At 46.1% G+C, this 20,758-nt stretch overlaps 1 protein-coding gene across 1 annotated transcript in view; it reads right to left on the reverse strand.

Annotated features, from left to right (window-relative positions):
• Positions 1 to 20,525, reverse strand: part of CPA6 (carboxypeptidase A6) — a 183,491-nt gene extending 162,966 nt beyond the window's left edge. Inside the window, 1 exon segment of the mRNA XM_030190168.1 lies at positions 20,197 to 20,525. Within this exon segment, the coding sequence (XP_030046028.1) occupies positions 20,197 to 20,297 (101 nt within the window). The 5' untranslated portion in view covers positions 20,298 to 20,525.
• Between the last annotated feature and the right edge of the window lie 233 nt (positions 20,526 to 20,758).

The following is a 20,758-nucleotide window of genomic DNA, read 5'->3' on the forward strand; positions in this document are numbered from 1 at the left end:
TCTCCTTCCCTTTGTATCTTGGCTACAATCACTGTTTATGGCTTTGAATATGTTGTCCAATACACCCCCCACCTTGCTGTTTCTGGTCTAGTCTTGTGTCCTGGTTTATACTTTGACACTTGTTTGTATGTATCTGTTCCAGGTACAGAATGTACTGCAAACCACAATGATGTCGGTTTTATTGTTCGAATGGCAGTAAACCAAATAAATCAACTTAAAAATATCAATTGTTCACAATGTTTGAAAAAGAGCCTAATTAGCTACTCTATCTGAACACAAAGCAAAGGAAACCATCAAAGTAGCTGAATCACAGATGCGGTGTCAGACGATTCCAAAAGTGATGTTTAAGTCTAACACATCCATTTGAACCCCAGCTCCCTCCTGTGGTTGAGAACTACATCTCCTCATTGGCAAATAATAAACTCGAGTTAGAGGAAGAAAAACATCTAGAGGTACCATAAGCACCTCTACTTCAACATCTCCCTAGCAGAAACCAGAGAGGACTTAGGAAAATTAAAAATGTGGAGATTAGATCTCCATGTCATATTATCCAAAGCTTCCACCCTCAATTGTAAAGAGAAAAGATCTTGAACAGTGTTAGCTTGGAAAACTTGGATGGCTTTCACAGGCTGCTCTGCCTTCTCAACCTAGGTCTTAAAAGTAACTAGCTCTGTAGTTTATTCTCAATTATCCTAGCTTACTCACCAGGGGCGTATCTGGAATCCGGCGGTAGGGGGGGCCAGAGCCAGAGAGGGGGGGCACATTTTTGCCTCCCCCCCCCCCCCGCCACCTCTCTCCACCCCCTCCCCGCCGTCAACCCTCCCCCGCTGCTTACTTTTGCTGGCGGGGTCCGACCCGCAATCTCCATATTTCGGCTTCCTCCGTGGCCATGTGCTTCCAGGAAGTAACGCTGCAGCGCTGATTCGTTGAATCTAGTTCGGCGTCTGACGTGCTGGGACGTCAGACGCCGAACTGGATTCAACGCATCAGCACTGCAGCGTTACTTCCTGGAAGCACATGGCCACGGAGGAAGCCGAAATATGGAGATTGCGGGTCGGACCCCGCCAGCAAAAGTAAGCAGCGGGGGAGGGTTGACGGCGGGGAGGGGGGCCAGGGTGAAATCTGCGGGGGCCCAGGCCCCTGTGGCCCCACGCAGATACGCCCCTGTTACTCACCAAAGTATTAATGTGTCTACAAGTCATTGATGAGGCCCCACTTGGAGTATTGTGTCCAGTTTTGGAGACCATATCTTGCTAAAGATGTAAAAAGACTGGAAGCGCTGCAAAGAAAAGCTACAAAAAATGGTATGGGATTTGCGTTGCAAACTGTACGAGGAGAGACTTGCCGACCTGAACGTGTATACCTTGGAGGAAAGGAGAAACAGGGGTGTCATGATACAGACGTTCAAATATTTGAAAGGTATTAATCCGCAAACGAACCTTTTCCAGAGACACGAAGGCGGTAGAACTAGAGGATGTGAATTGAGGTTGAAGGGGGCAGACTCAGGAGTAATGTCAGGAAGTATTTTTTTTCACAGAAATGGTGGTAGATACATGGAATGCCCTACCGCAGGAGGTGGTAGAGATGAAAACGGTAATGGAATTCAAACATGCGTGGGATAAATACAAAGGAATCCTGTTTAGAAGGAATGGATCTACGGAATCTTTGCAGAGATTGGGTGGTGACACCGGTAATTGGGAAGCAAAACCGGTGCTGGGCAGACTTCTACGGTCTACGCCCTGATTATAACTGAATAGATATGGATGGGTTGGAGTGTAAATTGTATATTTTTAAGGGGCTTCAATGTTAGATTCAGAACTTTTAGTACAAGAACAGTGCTGGGCAGACTTTTACAGTCTGTGCCCTGAGAAAGGCAATGACAAATCAAACTCAGGTATACATATAGAGTATCATATACCATGTAAAATGAATTTATCTTGTCGGGCAGACTGGATGGACCGTTCAGGTCTTTATCTGCCGTCATTTACTATGTTACTATGTGAAGCAGTAAAATGTACTCAAATCCATTACTGCTTCCTAGATCTAGTCCACAGTTAGAGGGAGGTCTTATCAAGAAGGAACTTGGCAAAAAGTCAGAGGCAAAACAGAAACTGCAGTACCTTGCATAACAGCCTCACCACCAGCTTCATCCGCTGTTATCATGGGATCATCATCATCTCTTCAGCACTAATATATCTCCGCTCACCTCCGGGATTCTTGTTTGTGCCCCACATCTCCCAGTCCAATAGATTCTATCTGCCTTCTCACCTCAGCATTCACCATGATCATGCGCAATGGTGTGGGTGCTGCTCGAACCAGCAAGCTCTGTGATCCCTTATGTGTCCTGTTTGTCTGTCTTGAGTAGTGGAGAAGATGCTCTGAGATTCAGGCTTAGAGTAACATCCAGACTAACACATCTTCTCTCTCGGTGGGGACCTAGTAAAGTGGGCTGCTTGCAGATCTAGTTCCTTAGGCACTGGCACGAAGAACAAAAATATCCATTAGTCCAGGAGAAGCAGAAGTGACAGGCTGAGAGGGACATGCATGGCTTCTGCCCTTCTGTTTGCTCATTACTGGGGTAATTAAGCAGGGAAAGCCAATTGAGCCACCCGGGCATAACCTGCAGCCACCATCTTGGACGTTCAGTGAAAAGACCAAACTTCAGAGCTGTAGCATGTTTTTGCCCATGTAAAGAAGCCTGCCTTTTAGCGGTAACACTGTAATATTTTGAGAGACCCTATCATTGAGGCAGGAGTGAGTGGGCATTACTCCTACCTGACTAGATCCCAGGGGCCCCCAGTAAGCCTGGGAAGTAGATTGGGGTGGGATACATCTTGGCAGTTTAGATGGGGGGGGGAGGTAAAATATGGTGGCTTGTTGCTAACATATGGGGAGATCGGCATCAGGTGGGGTTTGTGAAGATGGGGTTGCTACACTGGTTTGGTTATGGCCATGAGGGGGATAAAGGGACCAGGGCCCTTTACAGAGGGAGCAGTAATCCTAGAAAGCAGCTCCTATGTCTATGTAATCTGGAAGTGCATCAGAGAGGGCCAGATGGATGCGGCGGGGGGAGCGGAGCTGCCTGTGTGAATCACAGTGCTGCCAGCGACGGTCCCAAAAAAGAATGCTGCAGGGACCGAGGCAGCAGCAGGAAGGCGCAGAATTTGAGGCAGGCAATACTCCTGGACGGCCGGACCTGGAGCCATGGGAGAAAAGGCAGCGAGGGTGTTGGATTGGGGCAGGATAGATTGGAGGAAGGCAGAAGTGCTGGACTTGGGTGGGCGGGGGGAGGACAGAGGCTGGAGGGAAGGGATAGTGCTGCCGGACTTGTGGGAGGAAGGGGATTGGAAGGAAGGGAGAGAGCTGCTGGATGTGGGAGGAAGAGGAGAAGGGGATCTGAATGGAAGGGAGAGAGTTGCTGGACATGGGAGGGGACAATGGAAGGGAGAGAGCTGCTGGATTGGGAGAAAGAGGAGGAGGAGACTGGATGGAAGGGAGAGAGCTGCTGGAGGAAGAGGAGGAGGAGGATCTGGATGGAAGGGAGAGAGCTGCTGGATATGGGAGGAGGAGGGGGCTGGAGAGAAAGAGAGCCACTGGATGTGGGAGGAAGAGGAGGAGGGAATCTCGATGGACGGGAGAGAGCTGCTGGATGAAGGAGCAAGAGGGGACTGGAGGGAAGGGAGAAAGCTGCTGGACATGGGAGGAAGAGGGGGAGGTACAGCTGGTACAGCACAAGGAAGGAGGGAAGGGAAACAGAGATGCCAGACCAAGGAGATGAAGGAAAAGGGAACAAATACTAAACCTACAGCGTGAGGGAGGAAGGGAGGGCGGGGTATCAAGCAACCAAACCAGATGCTGGAAAGGGGAAGGAGTGAGAGGGAAGGAAGCTGGATGGGGTAGGGTCAGAGAGGGTAGAGGTATACTGGCACTGGGGACGAAGAGAGGGGAGAAGCTGGACAGAGTAATATAGGGACACAGAGAAAGGGAGATACTAAACATGGAGAAGATAGAAGTACAGAGATGGAAGAAGATGGATAGTGGACATGGAGAGAGAGTAGAAATATCAAATAGACATGAGACCTTGGTGAGTGAGTTAAAAGAAGACAGAAGGATGTAGAAACCAGAGCCTGGGCCCAATATGACTTGAAAAATAAAATGAGCAGACAACAAAAGGTAGAAAAAATAATTTTATTTTCTATTTTGTGACTAGAATTTGTCAGATTTCAAATGTACATCCTGCTAGATATGGCTGGGGCCCAAGGAGGAAATTTGGGAGGCGACACAAAAGCTTACTAACAGGCTGCACCTTCTTCAGCTTCCAGCTGGCCTGGGGTTCCCTCTGGCTAGGGGGCCAAATGCAGTTGCCCTAGTTCAGTGATGGCGTACCTATGGCATGTGTGCCAGAGAGGGCACGCAGAGCCCTCTCTGTTGGCACGCGCGCCATGCCACTTTCCCTTCTTCCTTCGTGCTACAAAAAGAAAAAAAAAAACCAAGCAATCGCGGCACCGCACGCCATCCAGTTCCCGCCCCCCGCCCCCCCCTGAAATTTAAAACTCATACCTGTCCTGCTTGGGGTTAAGGCAGCGTCGGCAGCGACAGCACCAGTGAAAAGCAGTGCTTGAGAGACAGAAGGAAAGCTGAAGGCGCGCCGAGCTAGCACGCTTTTCACTGGTGCTGTCGCTGCTGACGCCGCCTTAACCCCGAGCAGGACAGGTATGAGTTTTAAATTTCGGAGGGGGGCGGGAACTGGACGGCGAGCGGTGCCGCGATTGCTTGGGTTTTTTTTCTTTTTCTTTTTTGTAGCATGAAGGATGAAGGGAAAGTGGCTGGGCGCGCGTGCCGGGGGGCGGGCGGGCGACCTGGTGCTCAGTGGGTGGGTGGGAGGGAAGAAGGCCTGATGCTGGGTGGGAGGGAGGCAGGTCTGATGCTGGGTGGGAGGGAGGCCGGGAGGCCTGGTGCTTGATGCTGGGTGGGAGGCCTGGTGCTGGGTGGGAGGGAGGGGTGCTGGGTGCCTGGTGCTGGGTGGGATGCCTGATGCCTGGTGCTGGGTGGGGTGCCTGGTGCTGGGTGTGTGGGAGGGAGGGAGGTCTAATGCCTGGTGCTGGGTGGGATGCCTGATGCCTGGTGCTGGGTAGGGTGCCTGGTGCTGGGTGGGTGGGTGGGAGGGAGGCCTGATGCTGGGTGGGATGCCTGGTGCTGGGTGGGAGGGAGGGAGGCCTGATGCTGGGTGGGAGGGAGGCCTGATGCTGGGTGCTGCTAGGTGCTGGGTGGGAGGGAGGGGGCCTGGTGCTGGGTGGTGCTCGGTGGGAGGGAGGCCTGGTGCTCGGTGGGAGGGAGGCCTGCCTGGTGCTGGGAGGGCAGGGGGGAGATGAGGGTGGCTGGAGGGGAGGGCAGAGGAGGGTTGCTGGACATGGATGGAGTGCAAGAAATGAAGAAGAAAGGAGGAAAGTAAAGAAATAAATGGAAGGGAAGCCCTGGAAACGGAGTTAAGAGAACAGATAGAGAGCAGCAGAATCAGCGACTAGGACCAATATGGATAGAAAAACAAAATCACCAGACAACAAAGGTAGAAAAAATCATTTTATTTTCATTTTAGTGTTTGGAATATGTCCAATTTGAAAATTTACATCTGCTATCTTATTTTGCACTGGGTATACTGGAGCTGTAACAGCTTACAGAAATGATTTATAATGAAAGAAAATCATGTTATTTTTTTCTCCTATACTAGTATAATATTTTCAATAATGTTTGTTTATATGCGCCATGGCTGGTGTAAGGGGTGTGGCTATCATAGGGGTGGAGTCATATGTGGTGACCCGGCCCATAATGAGTACCGGCACTTTGCGATAAATAATTAGATTCTGGGTTGCTGTTTGGGCACTCGGTCTCTGAAAGGTTCGCCATCACTGCCCTAGTTGTACCTCCCCTAACACTGTCTCTTGCATGTGCTATCATATTTTGCACAGTATATGAGAAAATGCATCTCTTTGTATTTCTCTGTGCTGTGCTACATGCAAGGTTTGGCCTCTTGGGATTTTGATTTAATTTGTTTATGGTTTGTGGTCACTTATTCTGTATTTGGCATTTGTGTTCTGTGTGTGTCACCAAAGTATTCTGTTAGTATCAATTTTCCATGTTATTCTATAGTACTTTGGCTTGTTCAGTTTTCTCGATAGATGTATTGATATTTTAGGGCCCCACTGTAATATTTAGGGCATATTTGGGGGAAGCATATGTGTGTTGGAGGACCGTGGCTCAGTGGAGGATGAAGAGTGCACCCTCTTATATTTCCCCTAGCGCTCAATGTCGCCTGCAGCCACTGTGGCCAGCATTGCTACTCCCATTGAAGTTACTGGGAGTGGGGTAGATGTGCGGTAGGAGTAGGGGCGTGGGCAGGGCATATCAGGTGGCAGGTGTTTCTCTAGTGCCCACCCATCCAACCTGTTAGCTCACCCAAAAATTGCCTTCTGGCCACGCCACTGATGCAAAAATATACAGAATAGTTCTCAGATGGACTTTTGTCATTTACATGCATATATACACACATATGCCATTATTCTAATGATTTACGCAGCAATCAGTACATAACTAAGCATGTACTTTATGTTTTTTACGATTTTCTTATGTTCTGATGTTCTTATTCAGAAAGATTTCTATTGCCTGAAAATCAGTTGGCTTCATATGCCCTATTTATCCAGAAACAATCCCATTATCTTAAATTCTGGATAATGGGAATTTTCTGATAAAAGAAATTCCAGTACTCGAAATAAATCTTGTCTCAGTTATTCTGGATAAAAATGTGCCTTACTGTAAATCTGGATGAAAATTCTGATTGCCTTTTAGTTCTCATCTAAATGCTAATATGGTTTTAACCATAGGGTATATGAATTGAGGCTTTATTCAAAATCCTAAAACATAATGATCAGATGCTCTATATAGAAAATTAAAATAATACCATGTTGCAAACTTCAATACAGTGTAATAAGCTTTAATTGTTGACAATTTTCTTGCTGCCATCAATTCTGAGACACATCAGAGGAGCCTTTTTCATATTTTCTTTTCAGTATCCAAATAGGCAGGAGCACTTACACAAGACATAGAGCTAGTGTGTTAGTGCCTTAGCATAAGAACATAAGAATAGCCATACTGGGTCAATGGTCCACCTAGCCCAGTATCCTGGTTTCCAACAGTGGCCAAGCCAGGTCACAAGTACCTGGTAGAAACCCAAATCACGGCAACATTCCATACTACCAATCCCAGGGCAAGCAGTGCCATGTCTGTCTCAATAGCAGACTATGGACTTTTCCTCCAGGAACTTGACCAAACCTTTTTAAAACCCAGATACGTTAACCGCTGTTACCACATCCTCCAGCAACGAGTTCCAGAGCTTAACTATTCATTGAGTGAAAAAATACTTCCTCCTATTTGTTTTAAAAGTACTTTCATCCAGAAACAAATTCAATCATTATGGGATAGAAGGGTGAGTAGGATCTTGAAATAGAAAGTTCTGAATTAAAATACAGACAAAATAGTTTGCCACTGGACATGATTTGTAGATCTGGAAACTGTGTGCCCTATTTACTGAAGTATGCTAAGATTTTGTAATTACTGCCCATTAATGGCCAAAATTAATGTGCTGTAAGTGCAAAGCCTCTGCATGTCTTCCCACACAGTTCACACAGCAACAATACACTTGTAGCTGCCTTTCTTGTGGTGGGTGCCAAAATGCAACTTTCTGGTGATAGACCCTTGATGATTAGCTCTCAGCAAGACATTCAGGCTGTGTACCTACTACCCTTACTTTGAAAACTCAAAAAGGAAAAGCTCTTACTGACAATTTCCCAAGGCTATTTCTGGGTTATACGTTTTTTTTAAATTTTTTTTATTTTAAACTAACTAGTTAAACCAAGAATACGTTTTAGAGGTCTCCTAGGTAAACCACACCTCCAGCCATATCCATCTCTTCCTAAACTACTGCGGCAGCCCTCAGTCGGGATCTGGATTCCAGTGATTCTGAACCAAAATCAGAATCAGCTACTTTTCATCACTGGGCTAGCAAGAGTGCTTTAGGTCAATCTTATTCACATTCTCCTTCATGTGTGCACATCCACACTCTCTTTCTGCCAGAAACTAGTAGTTTCACATTCCCCTCTCAAGAACATGCATTCTCTCGTTTTCAAATGATCTGCTTCAAAGTACATTTTAAGGAAAATTTTAGCCGTTTTTGAAATTCGTGTTTCCTTAAGGTCACTGAGGCTCATCAGTGTAGGAACAAAAAAGAAATCAATAAAGACAACACCACTAAAAGGTATTTAAACCACAAGAGCTGATTTTCACACCTCAGTGAGAGATTTCATTTACAAATCAACCATTCATAGAATCTCTGTGAGAACTTATTCATATTGCAGCAGCTCTCCCACTGTATGAGTCAGACACCCTCACTTACCAGCTATACCTCTCAGTTTTTAAGCATCAACATAATTATTATTTCTCTATCATCACTCAACACTTGCCCCTTGTCCTCTGCATTTTATTCTCAGACAGAAGACACAGAATCACATACCCTCACCTCTCAGAGCACTGATCCCAACTGTCAGTTTTTCAACTGTCACTTCCCTGGGTCGAGTTTCTTTACAATTTCATTGCACCCTCTACCTAAGCCTCTGTGGCAGGAGCCAAGCCCAGCTCCAGTCACCCCACCAGTCAGAAACAACTCCCATTTTCCTGCAGCACACACAGATTTATTTAGTTGTAACTTGAGCTATACTGCCTTTAATGGACAAGCAGAGCAAGGCGGTTAACAATAAGATAAAAGCAAAGAAAAAGGAAGTTACAATATTTTGATAGAAGAGGTAAGCACACATGCAAGAGGCATCACACATATCACAAACAACTGAAAAAAGTTTCCCTCTCTCAGGTACCAGCCACCTCTGAAGCCATCCTGATCAGACAGAGCAAGACTGCTGGAATAGCCAACATTTCTTTATATTGAGTTCACTGCAAAGAGATAAAGGTATGGAATTCCAGAGATGGGGTCATTCTATAAAACAGAAGCTAACATTTATGCATGTGTTAAGCACCTAAATGTTTAGCATACCAGCATATATGCACATATCCACATATATAGCAACATGCCACCTAAGCACTATCCTGCAAATACCCGCATAACTTATAGCATGTATTTGCAAGGCGGGCATGAACAGGGGCAGAACATAGGCAGGGCCCAAATTTACACATATAAATTAGAATACTAAAAGATATAGCAGAATTAGAAAAGGTCTACAAAATCCTGAGTGGTGTAGAATGGTTAAAAGTGAATTGATTTTTCACTCTTTCAAAACGTACAAAGATCAGGGGACATTCAATGAAATTACATGAAAGTACTTTTAAAACAAATAGGAGGAAGTATTTTTTCACTCAATGAATAGTTAAGCTTTGGAACTCGTTGCTGGAGGATGTGGTAACAGCGGTTAACGTATCTGGGTTTTAAAAAGGTTTGGTCAACTTCCTGGAGGAAAAGTCCATAGTCTGCTATTGAGACAGACATGGGGAAGCAACTGCTTGCCCTGGGATTGGTAGTATGGAATGTTGCCGTGATTTGGGTTTCTACCAGGTACTTGTGACCTGGCTTGGCCACTGTTGGAAACCAGGATACTGGGCTAGATGGACCATTGACCCAGTATGGCTATTCTTATGTTCTTATGCTAAGGCACTAATACACTAGCTCTATGTCTTGTGTGAGTGCTCCTGCCTATTTTCCTTTATACAATAGGCTACTAACAGCCAGTGGCATAGCTACATGGGGCCACGGGGGCCTGGGCCCCCGTAGATTTGGCCCTGGACCCCCTGTCGAGGACCCTCTCGACCCCCCCCTCCAGCCACCAACCCTCCCCCGCAGTCGGCTACCTTTGCTGGGGTAGCTACCGCCAGCCGAGGCTACCACCAGCCGAGGTCCTCTTCTTCCGGCGCAAGGCTTCGTTCTGTTTCTGTGAGTCTGACGTCCTGCACATACGTGCAGTGTTCTGGTCTTGTAAAGTGCTGGCCCACTGGGGTGGGAACCTGACTGGCACCAGCTTTCTTCATGTTATGTCTATGTAAATTAAATCTTGTCTTAAGCATCTGTTAATGTTAGAATGTTAGAAGAGTGGTTGAGGGTCTGGCAGTTAAAATTTAATAATTTGCACTACTGGGGTATCAATTCTTTCTGGTTTCAGTTTACTTTATGTAATATTTATACAGAAACCGTTACAATTTCTCTTTTTTTATTATTTTCATATGCTGTGAAATTAAACTTGTGTATAAATTATATTTTTGGTGCTCAGTTTTGAATTTCTCCATGTGGCTTGTCTTCTAGAGATATGCTGTGATGCACATCATCGCACCATACATCCTGCCTACCTCCCTCGCAATGTTATAATATTATGCATTCACAATTTCTCAAATTATGAGCTGTTACTATCAATGTCGGTTCAATTACCTTAGGCTGGTCTTCTTTTTCTGAGATGGTGGTGCAAGTCTCACTACGGAGTAGCAAACTCGTTGACTTTTAGTGTTCGTGATTAGTGCTCGTGCATTCCTCCTTTCATCATTATTCATCTGCTTGGTCCTGTTGTCATAGTTCCCAGTTCCCGACACAAGCTGTGTTTCGCTCCTAATTGGCGTCTTCAGGAGAACTGTTTTGACACAAGCTGTTTTCTGCTCTTAGTGAGCGTCTTACATAGTAACATAGTAACATAGTAGATGACGGCAGAAAAAGACCTGCACGGTCCATCCAGTCTGCCCAACAAGATAACTCATATGTGCTACTTTTTGTGTATACCCTACTTTGATTTGTACCTGTGCTCTTCAGGGCACAGACCGTATAAGTCTGCCCAGCACTATCCCCACCTCCCAACCACCAGCCCCGCCTCCCAACCACCGGCTCTGGCATAGACCATATAAGTCTGCCCAGCACTATCCCCGCCTCCCAACCACCAGCCCCGCCTCCCGCCACCGGCTCTGGCACAGACCGTATAAGTCTGCCCAGCACTATCCCTGCCTCCCACCACCAGCTCTGGCACAGACCGTATAAGTCTGCACAGCACTATCCCTGTCTCCCAACCACCAGCCCCGCCTCCCACCACCGGCTCTGCCACCCGATCTCGACTAAGCTCCTGAGGATCAGTGGCGTAGCCAGACCTGAGATTTTGGGTGGGCCCAGAGCTAATATGGGTGGGCATGCACTGTCTATATGAGTAGTGTCTCTTGGGATCCTACAAAATAATGCCTTAGAATTCATTTGATGATGGTTTTCTAAGTAGTCTGCCCAAAAGCTGCCCTGCATCAGTATAACCACATACCTACTTAATGGAAAAATTGATATTTTTAAATATAATTACATTATCCCACAATCTGTCTACTGCAAAATGCTATACACAAACTTGTGCAAAAACTCACTCATACCCTTACTAAACCATAACAGCACTAATTCCAAGGACAAGGTGAGCTACAACCTTATGCTTGAAAAGGCAGAACTGTAATTACACTAGGCTGTAAAACACCAATACACTACCTCGTGAAAAAAAAAAAGCAAAACAAAAAGGGCTGCAAATACTACATGCTAGAGAATACTGCACCTTGATTACACATGAAAAACACATGACACAACAGACATGACACAATGAACTAGAAATCAAAAAATATGAAGGCAAAATACTGAACTGGAAAGTTAACTCAAGAAGTCAGACTCAGCATGCAGCAATACCAGAAAAATTGAAACTTACATGCAAAATATCACAGATGCACATTTCAAAAATCTGACATAATCCAATTAATAAATTCTGAATAAAATACTTTTTTCTACCTTTGTTGTCTGATCTATTCACTTTGGTCCCAGTGTCTTCTGTTTTATGCAGTGTCTTCTTTCCATTTGATATTTTTTCTCTCACCATGTCCACCATCCTCCTGTGTCCTTATGTGTCCTGTCTACCATCTGTAGCCCTGTCCCTATCCTTCCCCGAGTTTCAGTATCTGCCCTCAACGTGTTCCAAACCAGCCCTTAAACTCAGCAGTTTTCCCTCCATCCATGTCCAGCATTTCTCCTCACTCCCCTCCATCCATGTGCATCTACTTCCTGTCTTCCCTCCCCTCCATCCATGCGCATCTACTTCCTCTGTCTTCCCTCCCCTCCATCCATGTCCAGCATTTCTCCTCTCTCCCTTCCCCTCCATCCATGTGCATTTCCTTCCTTTATCTTTCCTTCCCTCCATCCTTGTCCAACATATTTCCTCTCTTTCCTGCCCTCCACTCCATCCATGTCCAGCATTTCTGCTCTCTTCCCTCCCCTCCATCCATGCGCATCTCCTTCCTGACTTTTCTCCCCTCCCTCCATCCATCTGTCCAGCAACTCTCCATTCTCCCCTGCCATCTCCTCCATCCACCCATATCCAGCAAATGTCCTCTGTCCCCTGCATGTTCAGCAATTCGCCTCTCTCCCCTGCCCTCCCCTCCATCCATCCATCCATCCATCCATCCATACCTAGCAAATTTCCTCTCTCCCCTTTCCCCTCCATCCATCCATGTCCAGCAATTCTCCTCCTTCCCCTGCCCTCTGCTCCGTCCAGCAACTCTCCATTCTCCCCTGCCCCTCCTCCATCCATCTCCAGCAAATTTCCTCTCTCCCCTTTCCCCTCCATCCATCCCCAGCAATTCTCCTCCTTCCCCTGCCCTCCGCTCTGTCCAGCAACTCTCCATTCTCCCCTGCCCTCTCCTCCACCCATCTCCAGCAAATTTCCTTTCTCCCCTATCCCCTCCATCAATCCCTGTTGTCCAGCAATTCTCCTCTCTCCCCTGCCCATCCTGTTTCTGCCCATCCCCTTCCCCCTTCTGTCCAGCGTCTCCCCCCCCTCTCCCCCTTCGCAGCATCTCCCAGCCACCTGTAAGGACAACGTGGATGAAGCAGCTCACAGGTTTGCTTGCTGTTTGCACTCCCGAAGTTGCAGCGATGAACGAGTGGGCAGGCAGCGGTAGGAAAAGCAACAAGGAGGTAGGTTCGACTCTGTCCTCGCTTCCCTGCCCTCTCAGCGTCCCGCCTGTCCGAAAGGAAATGACGTCAGAGGAAGGCGGGACGCAGAGGGCAAGCAGGGAAGCGAATGACGGAGCAGTCAACCTGCCTCCTTGTTGCTTTTACTACCGAAGCGCTGCCCGCCCATTCATCGCTGCGACTTCGAGTAAAAAAAGTCGCCGTTCCAGTCGTCGTCATTTGGGTGGGCCTGAGCTGAGATTGGGAAGGCCTGGGCCCATCCAGGCCCACCCGTAGCTACGCCCCTGCTGAGGATCCATTCCTTCTGCACAGGATTCCTTTATGCTTATCCCACACATGTTTGAATTCCGTTACCGTTTTCATTTCCACCACCTCCCGCGGGAGGGCATTCCAAGCATCCATTACTCTCTCCGTGAAAAAATACTTCCTGACATTTTTCTTGAGTCTGCCCCCCTTCAATCTCATTTCATGTCCTCTCGTTCTACCGCCTTCGCATCTCCGGAAAAGGTTCATTTGCGGATTAATACCTTTCAAATATTTGAACGTCTGTATCATATCACCCCTGTTTCTCCTTTCCACCAGAGTATACATGTTTAGTTCAGCAAGTCTCTCTTACGAGAACTCTTTAATTCTAGTGTGGACCGTCATTACGATTCAAGATGGTTACCAATTTTTTTTAGTTAAAATTTAATGCCATAAAGTGTAGAGTGATGCCCTTGGGGTGCAGAAACCCAAAGGAGAGATACCGGATAGGAGGGGAGAGATTAGTAAGCTCGAGTCAGGAGAGAAACCTTGGGGTGTTGGTGTCTGAGGATCTAAAGGTGAAGAAACAATGCGACAAGGTGACGGCCATGGCCATGAGGATGCTAGGCTGCATAGAAAGGGATATAACCAGCAAAATAAATGAGGTGTTGATGCTGCTCTATAAGTCGTTGGTAAGTTCCCGCTTGGAGTATTGTGTTCAGTTTCGGAGGCCGTAGACTGGAAGCGGTGCAAAGAAAAGCTACAAAAATGGTATGGGATTTGCAATGCAAACTGTATGAGGTGAGACTTGCCGACCTGAACATGTACACCTTGGAGGAAAGGAGAAACAGGGGTGACCTGATACAGACGTTCAAATATTGGAAGGTGTTAATCCGCAAACGAACCTTTTCCGGAGACGGGAAGACGGTAGAACTAGAGGACATGAATTGAGGTTGAAGGGGGGCAGACTTAGGAATAATGTCAGGAAGTATTTTTTCACAGAGTGGGTGGTGGATATGTGGAATGCCCTCCCGTGGGAGGTGGAGGAGATGAAAACGGTAATGGAATTCAAACATGCGTGGGGTAAGCACAAAGGAATCCTGTTTAGAAGGAATGGATCCACGGAATCTTAGCTGAGATTAGGTGGTGACGCCAGTAATTGGGAAGCAAAACCGGTGCTGGGCAGACTTCTAAGTTCTACGCCCTGAACGTGACTGAATAGATATGGATGGGCTGGAGTGTAAATTTTAAGGGGCCTCAAGAACAGTACTGGGCAGACTTCTACAGTCTGTGCCCTGAGAATGGCAAGGACAAATCAAACTTGGGTATAAAGTATCACCTACCATGTAAAATGAGTTTCTTGTTGGGCAGACTGGATGGACCATACAGGTCTTTATCTATCATCATTTACTATGTTACTATCAGACTTATTTTCGAAAGTGATCGCTGGCCATTTCTCGACATAAATCAAGAGATGGCCAGCGATCTCTCAAAAGCGGAGAAATCGGTATAATTGAAAGCAGAATTTTTGACAGCATCGCTGCTTTCCCTTCGCCTCGCCGGTGAAAGTTCAAGGGGGCGTGTCGGTGGCTTAGCAAAGGCGGGACATGGGCGGGCATGGGTGTGGCTACCAGATGGCCGGCTTTCGCGGATAATGGAAAAAGAAAAAGCGGCGTTAAACAGTATTTCACCGGGTTTACTTGGTCCTTTTATTTTCACGACCAAACCTCAAAAAGGTGCCCCAACTGACCAGATGACCGCTGGAGGGAATGGGGGATGATCTCGAGGTGTCCCCCAGTGGTCACCAACCCCCTCCCACACTAAAAAAATAAAAATAGAAACCTTTTTTTACCAGCCTGTATGCCAGCCTCAAATGTCATACCCAGCTCCCTGACAGCAGTATGCAAGTCCCTGGAGCAGTTTTTAACGGGTGCAGTGCACTTCAGGCAGGCAGACCCAGGCCCATCCCCCCCTACTTGTTACACTTGTGGTGCTAAGTGTTGAGCCCTCCAACCCCCCCCCCCCAAAACTCACTGTACCCACATGTAGGTGCCCCCCTTCACCCATAAGGGCTATGGTAATGGTGTAGAGTTATGGGGAGTGGGTTTGGGGGGATTTGGGGGGACTCAGCACCCAAGGGAAGGGAGCTATGCACCTGGGAGGTATTTTTGTATTTTTTAAAATTTTTAGAAGTGCTCCCTAGGGTGCCCGGTTGGTGTCCTGGCATGTGAGGGGGACCAGTGCACTACAAATGCAGGCTCCTCCCATGACCAAATGCCTTGGATTTCGCCGGGTTTGGGGATGGCTGGCATTTTTTTCCATTATCGCTGAAAAAAAACCCGGCGATCTGAAACCCGGCGAACTCTGGCATTCGGCCGAGCTAAACCGTATTATCGAAAAAAGATGGCCGGCCATCTTTTTCAAAAATACGGTTCCAGCCAGCTGTAGCGCTGCCGCCACAATAGATCACTGCCGAACTCTTTGGCCGGCGATGTTCGATTATGCCCCTCAATGTTATATGCAGTGATGTACACTTGAACATGAAGAAACAGTCCTTGCTTGACACAGCTTACAACCTAATTAGGACAGACAAACAGGACAAATAAGGGATAAGGGAATTACTAAGGGGGGAATGATAAAATATGAGTACAGAACAAATGAGTAAGGGTTAGGAGTTAAAAGAAGAATCAAAAAGGTGGGCTTTTAGCCTAGATTTGAAGACGGCCAGAGATGGAGCTTGACATACTGGCTCAGGAAGTCTATTCCAGGCATATGGTGCAGCAAGATAAAAAGAACAGAGTCTGGAGTTAGTGGTGGAGGAGAAGGGTGTAGATAAGAGAGATTTACCCAGTAAACGGAGTTCCCAGGGAGGAGTGTAGGGAGAGATAAGAGTAGAGAAGTACTGAGGAGCTGCAGAGTGAATGCACTTGTAAGTCAATAAGAGGAGTTTGAACTGTATGCGGAAATGGATAAGGAGACAATGATGTGACTTGAGGAGGGAGCTAAAATGAACATAGCGACACTGGTGGAATATAAGTTGTGCAGCAGAATTTTGAACAGATTGAAGGGGAGAGAGATGCCATAGTGGGAGAGCTGTGAGAAGCAAGTTGCAATAGTCTAAGCAAGAATTAATAAAAGTGTGGATAAGGGTTCTGGTAGTATGCTTAGAAAAGAAAGGATGAATCTTGGAGATAACATTGAGAAAGAAAGGACAGGTTTTAGTAGTCTGTTGAGTATGTGCAGAGAAGGAGAGAAAGGAGCCAAAAATGACACCAAGGTTATGAGCTGATGAGACAGGAAGGATGAGAGTGTTATCCATAGAGATAGAGAATGGGGGGAGAGGAGAAGTTGGTTTAGGGGGAAAGATAAGAAGCTCAGTCTTGGTCATGTTTACTTTTAGATGGTGGTGAGACATCTAGGCAGCAATGTCAGACAGGCAGGCTGATACTTTGGCATGGATTCCTGGTGAAATTTCTGGTGTGCAGAGGTAGCTCTGGGAATTATCAGCATAAAGGTGATACTGAAAACCATGGGATGAGATCAGAGTACCAAGGGAAGAAGTATAGATGGAGCAAAGAAGAGCTCCCAAGACAGATCCCTGAGGTACACCAACTAATAGTGGTATAGAAGTGGAGGAGGATCCACCAGAGTATACAGTGGGAGAGATAAGAAGAAAAACAAGAAGGGAGGAGAGGAATTCTCACGTGCAACAAAAGCAATCGACAAAAAAGTGAGGAGGAAATCAGTTAGTCTTTAATACGGATACCTTAAAAATGACCCGACACGGCCGTGTTTCGGCATTGGAGCCTGCATCAGGGGTCAAATAAATCCCTTGTGTTGTGGCTGATGGATAAACGAAGAAAAATATGGCTATATGGGTTCCTTGAAAAATGAAAAGAACTATCGGTTGTAGAACGCTCTGCTGTAGAACGCCGTGGTGGCAATGCTCATCAATGACATCAATAGCCATATTTCTCTTTGTTTATCCATCAGCCACAACACAAGAGATTTATTTGACCACTGATGCAGGCTCTGATAACGAAACATGGCCGTGTCGGGTCATTTTTAAGCTATCCATATTAAAGACTTCCTGATTTCCTCTTTGAGTTGACCTCACTTTTTTTTGTCCATTCCAGAGATAAGAAGAAAACCAGGAAAGAACAGAGCCCTGAAATCCAAGTGAGGACAGCATAACAAGGAGTAGGCGGTGATCAAAAGTGTCAAAAGCAGCAGATAGATCGAGAAGAATAAGGACAGAATAGAGGCCTTTGGATCTGGCCATGAACAGGTCACTGGAGACTATAGCAAGTGCTGTTCAGTTGAATGAAAAGGGCTAAAGCCAGACTGAAGTGGATCAAGAATAGCTTGAGAAGAAAGAAAGTCAAGACAATGGCAGTGAACAGCACGTTCAAGCATCTTGGATAGGAAGGGGAGGAGGGAGATGGGGTGATAGTTGGAAGGACAGGTAGGGTCTACTGAAGGCTTTTTAAGGAGTGGTGTGACTATGTTTCAAGGTATCAAGAACAGTAACAGTGGAAAGTGAAAGATTGAGGATATGACAGATAAAAGGGATGACAGTAGGAGACACAGTACTAAGTAGATGGGTGGGAACAGGATCAGAGGAACACATAGTTAGTTTTGAGAAGGAAAGAAAATGTGCAGTTTCCTCTTCAGTGACTTCAGAAAAGGAAGAAAAAGAGGCAGGTATCTATATGTTAAGATGAGCTGGGAGACCAGGTGAGCAGGGAGGGGGAACAGGACAGGGATGGAGAGGACATTTTGTGCCCACTCATTTTTCCCATAGGCCCACCCAAAATTTGCCATCTAGCTAGGTTACTGCTGCGACCTATGCCCAGGAATGGTAATCCGTATAGGACCTGTGATTCAGTGAGTGTGGCGTTCCTGTTATACTGGAAACCCATGCAGAGTATTTGGGGTTCAGCGAGGCTCCTGTGTGACTTGTTGCTGCTGTTGCCACCACAGCTGCCTTCATGCTTTGGATAAGTGTATGGGGGGAATGGTAGGAGAATGATGTGTTTTGTTTTCATCATAATCTGGAATCATGTGAAATTTTATATTTTATTGTAAACCACCTCATGGTACTATATATATTCTGGCAGTATATCAAGCCTTCTTAAATAAAACAAATAATAAAAATAAATAAGAACATAAGCATTGCCATACTGGGACAGACTGAAGGTCCATCAAGCCCAGTATCCTGTTTCCAACAGTGGACAATCTAGGTCACAAGTACCTGGCAACATCCCAGATCAGTACATTTTAAGCTGCTTATCCCAGAAATAAGCAGTGGATTTTCCCAAGTCCATTTTAATAATGGCTTATGGATTTTTCTTTTAGGAAGCTATCCAAACCTTTCTTAAACCCTGCTATGCTCACTGCTTTTACTACAGTCTCTGGAAATGAATTCCAGAGTTTAATTAAAAGTTGAGTGAATAAATATTTTTCTCTGATTTGTTTTAAATTTACTACTTTGTAGCTTCATTGCATGCTCCCTAGTCCTAGTATTTTTGGAAATAGTAAACAAGCGATTCATATCTACCCATTCCACTCCACTCATTATTTTAAAGACATCTATCATATCTCCCCTCAGCGTCTTAAGCTGAAGAGCCCTAGTTGCTTCAGCCTTTCCTCTTAGGGAAGGCGTCCCATCCCCTTTATCATTTTTGTCACTCTTCTCTATACCTTTTCTAATTCCACTATAACTTTTTGAAAATGCAGTGACCAGAATTGCACATGTCATGTTGCATAAATGTTTGGGAAGCACTGACCTAGGGTACCTGATACCTTGTTTCAGTCCAGGCTCAATCTAACCACGTGCATGTACATTTAAACTCTAAACCCAGTTACATAGGGTACATTGTTAAAGAGGTGCTAACATCACATCCTGTTGCTCCACCATTCCTTTAAAATAATAAAGTGAACCTATTCAGTTACTGTGAACGAAATTTAAGGTCATGTTGAATTTAAAGTGCAATATATAACCTATATCATCAATTATTGTCACTCTTTTTCCTACAAGGTTGCTTTTCTAAGCTGAATGGATCTGTAGTGTCACTGTCTTCTGTTTGTAAAGAAAACAGCAGTAAGGTTGTAAAATGAGGTCCAGCGTTCAGCAACACCTACAGTGCTGAGGCTCTGGATCCTGACGCCCAATACATGTCACAAAGGCTGTGAAATAACATGCCTGTGACGAGATTTACAGATTCCAGGGAGTGCTCCGAAGTGTGTTTGAAGTGTACTGACGGTGGTGTCAGAAAATAATTCACATACCTTGCCAACTGTAAAGAGGTGGGGAGGGGGGGGTGAACCAAGGTCGAGGAAATGCAGCTCACTAAATTACAAGAGCATCTGTGGTCCAGAGATGCCTCAATCCTTCCTCGAGGACTCGGAGACTGGGCTCCAGAAGGCACATACTGGAAAACAACTGAAGCTGCACGAACTTGACAACCATTTTCGTAACAGGCGTCCAATATTTGTGCACTTTTGGGGCGATTCCAGAAGTTTGACCATTTTCATACACCAAATCATCCTTATCAGCTGTATTCACCAAATTTATCATCTGCTGTAATAAACTTTGCTTCATTTGCATTTATCGTGGCCAATGAAGTCGCATTAAAAATACATTTCCCTTTTTCACCTCTATATATTACAGCATTCTGATGAAACCCATGAAAACAGACTTCCTTTGACCAGGCACGAAAGCACGTGTTTGAAGAAGCTCTAATTCGATGCCCTTTAAAAGGTATTACAGAGGCACGGAAGTGTAGAAACTGAACCCCTTCACAGAAATTCAGAAATATAGAAATGCTGCGAGATCAAGACCCAATGGAGGAAAAATACATAGCGGTAAAAGCAAACGCCAGCAGCCGAAAAGCTCTGAAATGAAGCTATCCCATGAAGGAGTCACTTACCCAGCATAGAGGTTGTCGTAGAGGTGGCTTTGCACCGGCAGCCAAATGCTAAGGAAGGCAAGACAAAGAGAGAGAGCCGCTGTCCACTCGCTGCCAGTCATATCAGCAATCAAAGAAAGGGAGCCGAAAAGAAACTTAAAAATAGATCCCTGGCAAAAGAAAAAAAAATACTAGAGGAAGAGGGAAACGTTCTTGCAGCTGCAACTAAAAAGTGAAACTGTCAGACTAAGTTGCAACTTTTCTGTTGAACTTGGGAGGGGGAGTTCATTGCCACTGCTGGAGAAGCGGCAGAGTATCTGCGCGTGAGACACAGGAGCCTCGTGGGACGCCTGAAGCTCCCTCTCTCTAAATGGAAGGCGTTCTTGCTAGACAGTAGCAGCCCAACCCCGAGCTGCAGAGCTAGGGGTGGGAGGAAGGGGGTGGGATGGGGGCGACTGGGCCAAAGCACGTGACTTTCCACTGTCAACCCCTCCCCCTCCTCCGACTCCCTGGAGCCGATGGATTGTGAATGCAGGGACTGCTGGGGGGGGGGGGTGCACGTGCACCCCTACTGTTCATGGTT

The sequence above is a fragment of the Microcaecilia unicolor genome, chromosome 1 (assembly GCF_901765095.1).
Source record: "Microcaecilia unicolor chromosome 1, aMicUni1.1, whole genome shotgun sequence".
NCBI classification, from domain to species: domain Eukaryota; kingdom Metazoa; phylum Chordata; class Amphibia; order Gymnophiona; family Siphonopidae; genus Microcaecilia; species Microcaecilia unicolor.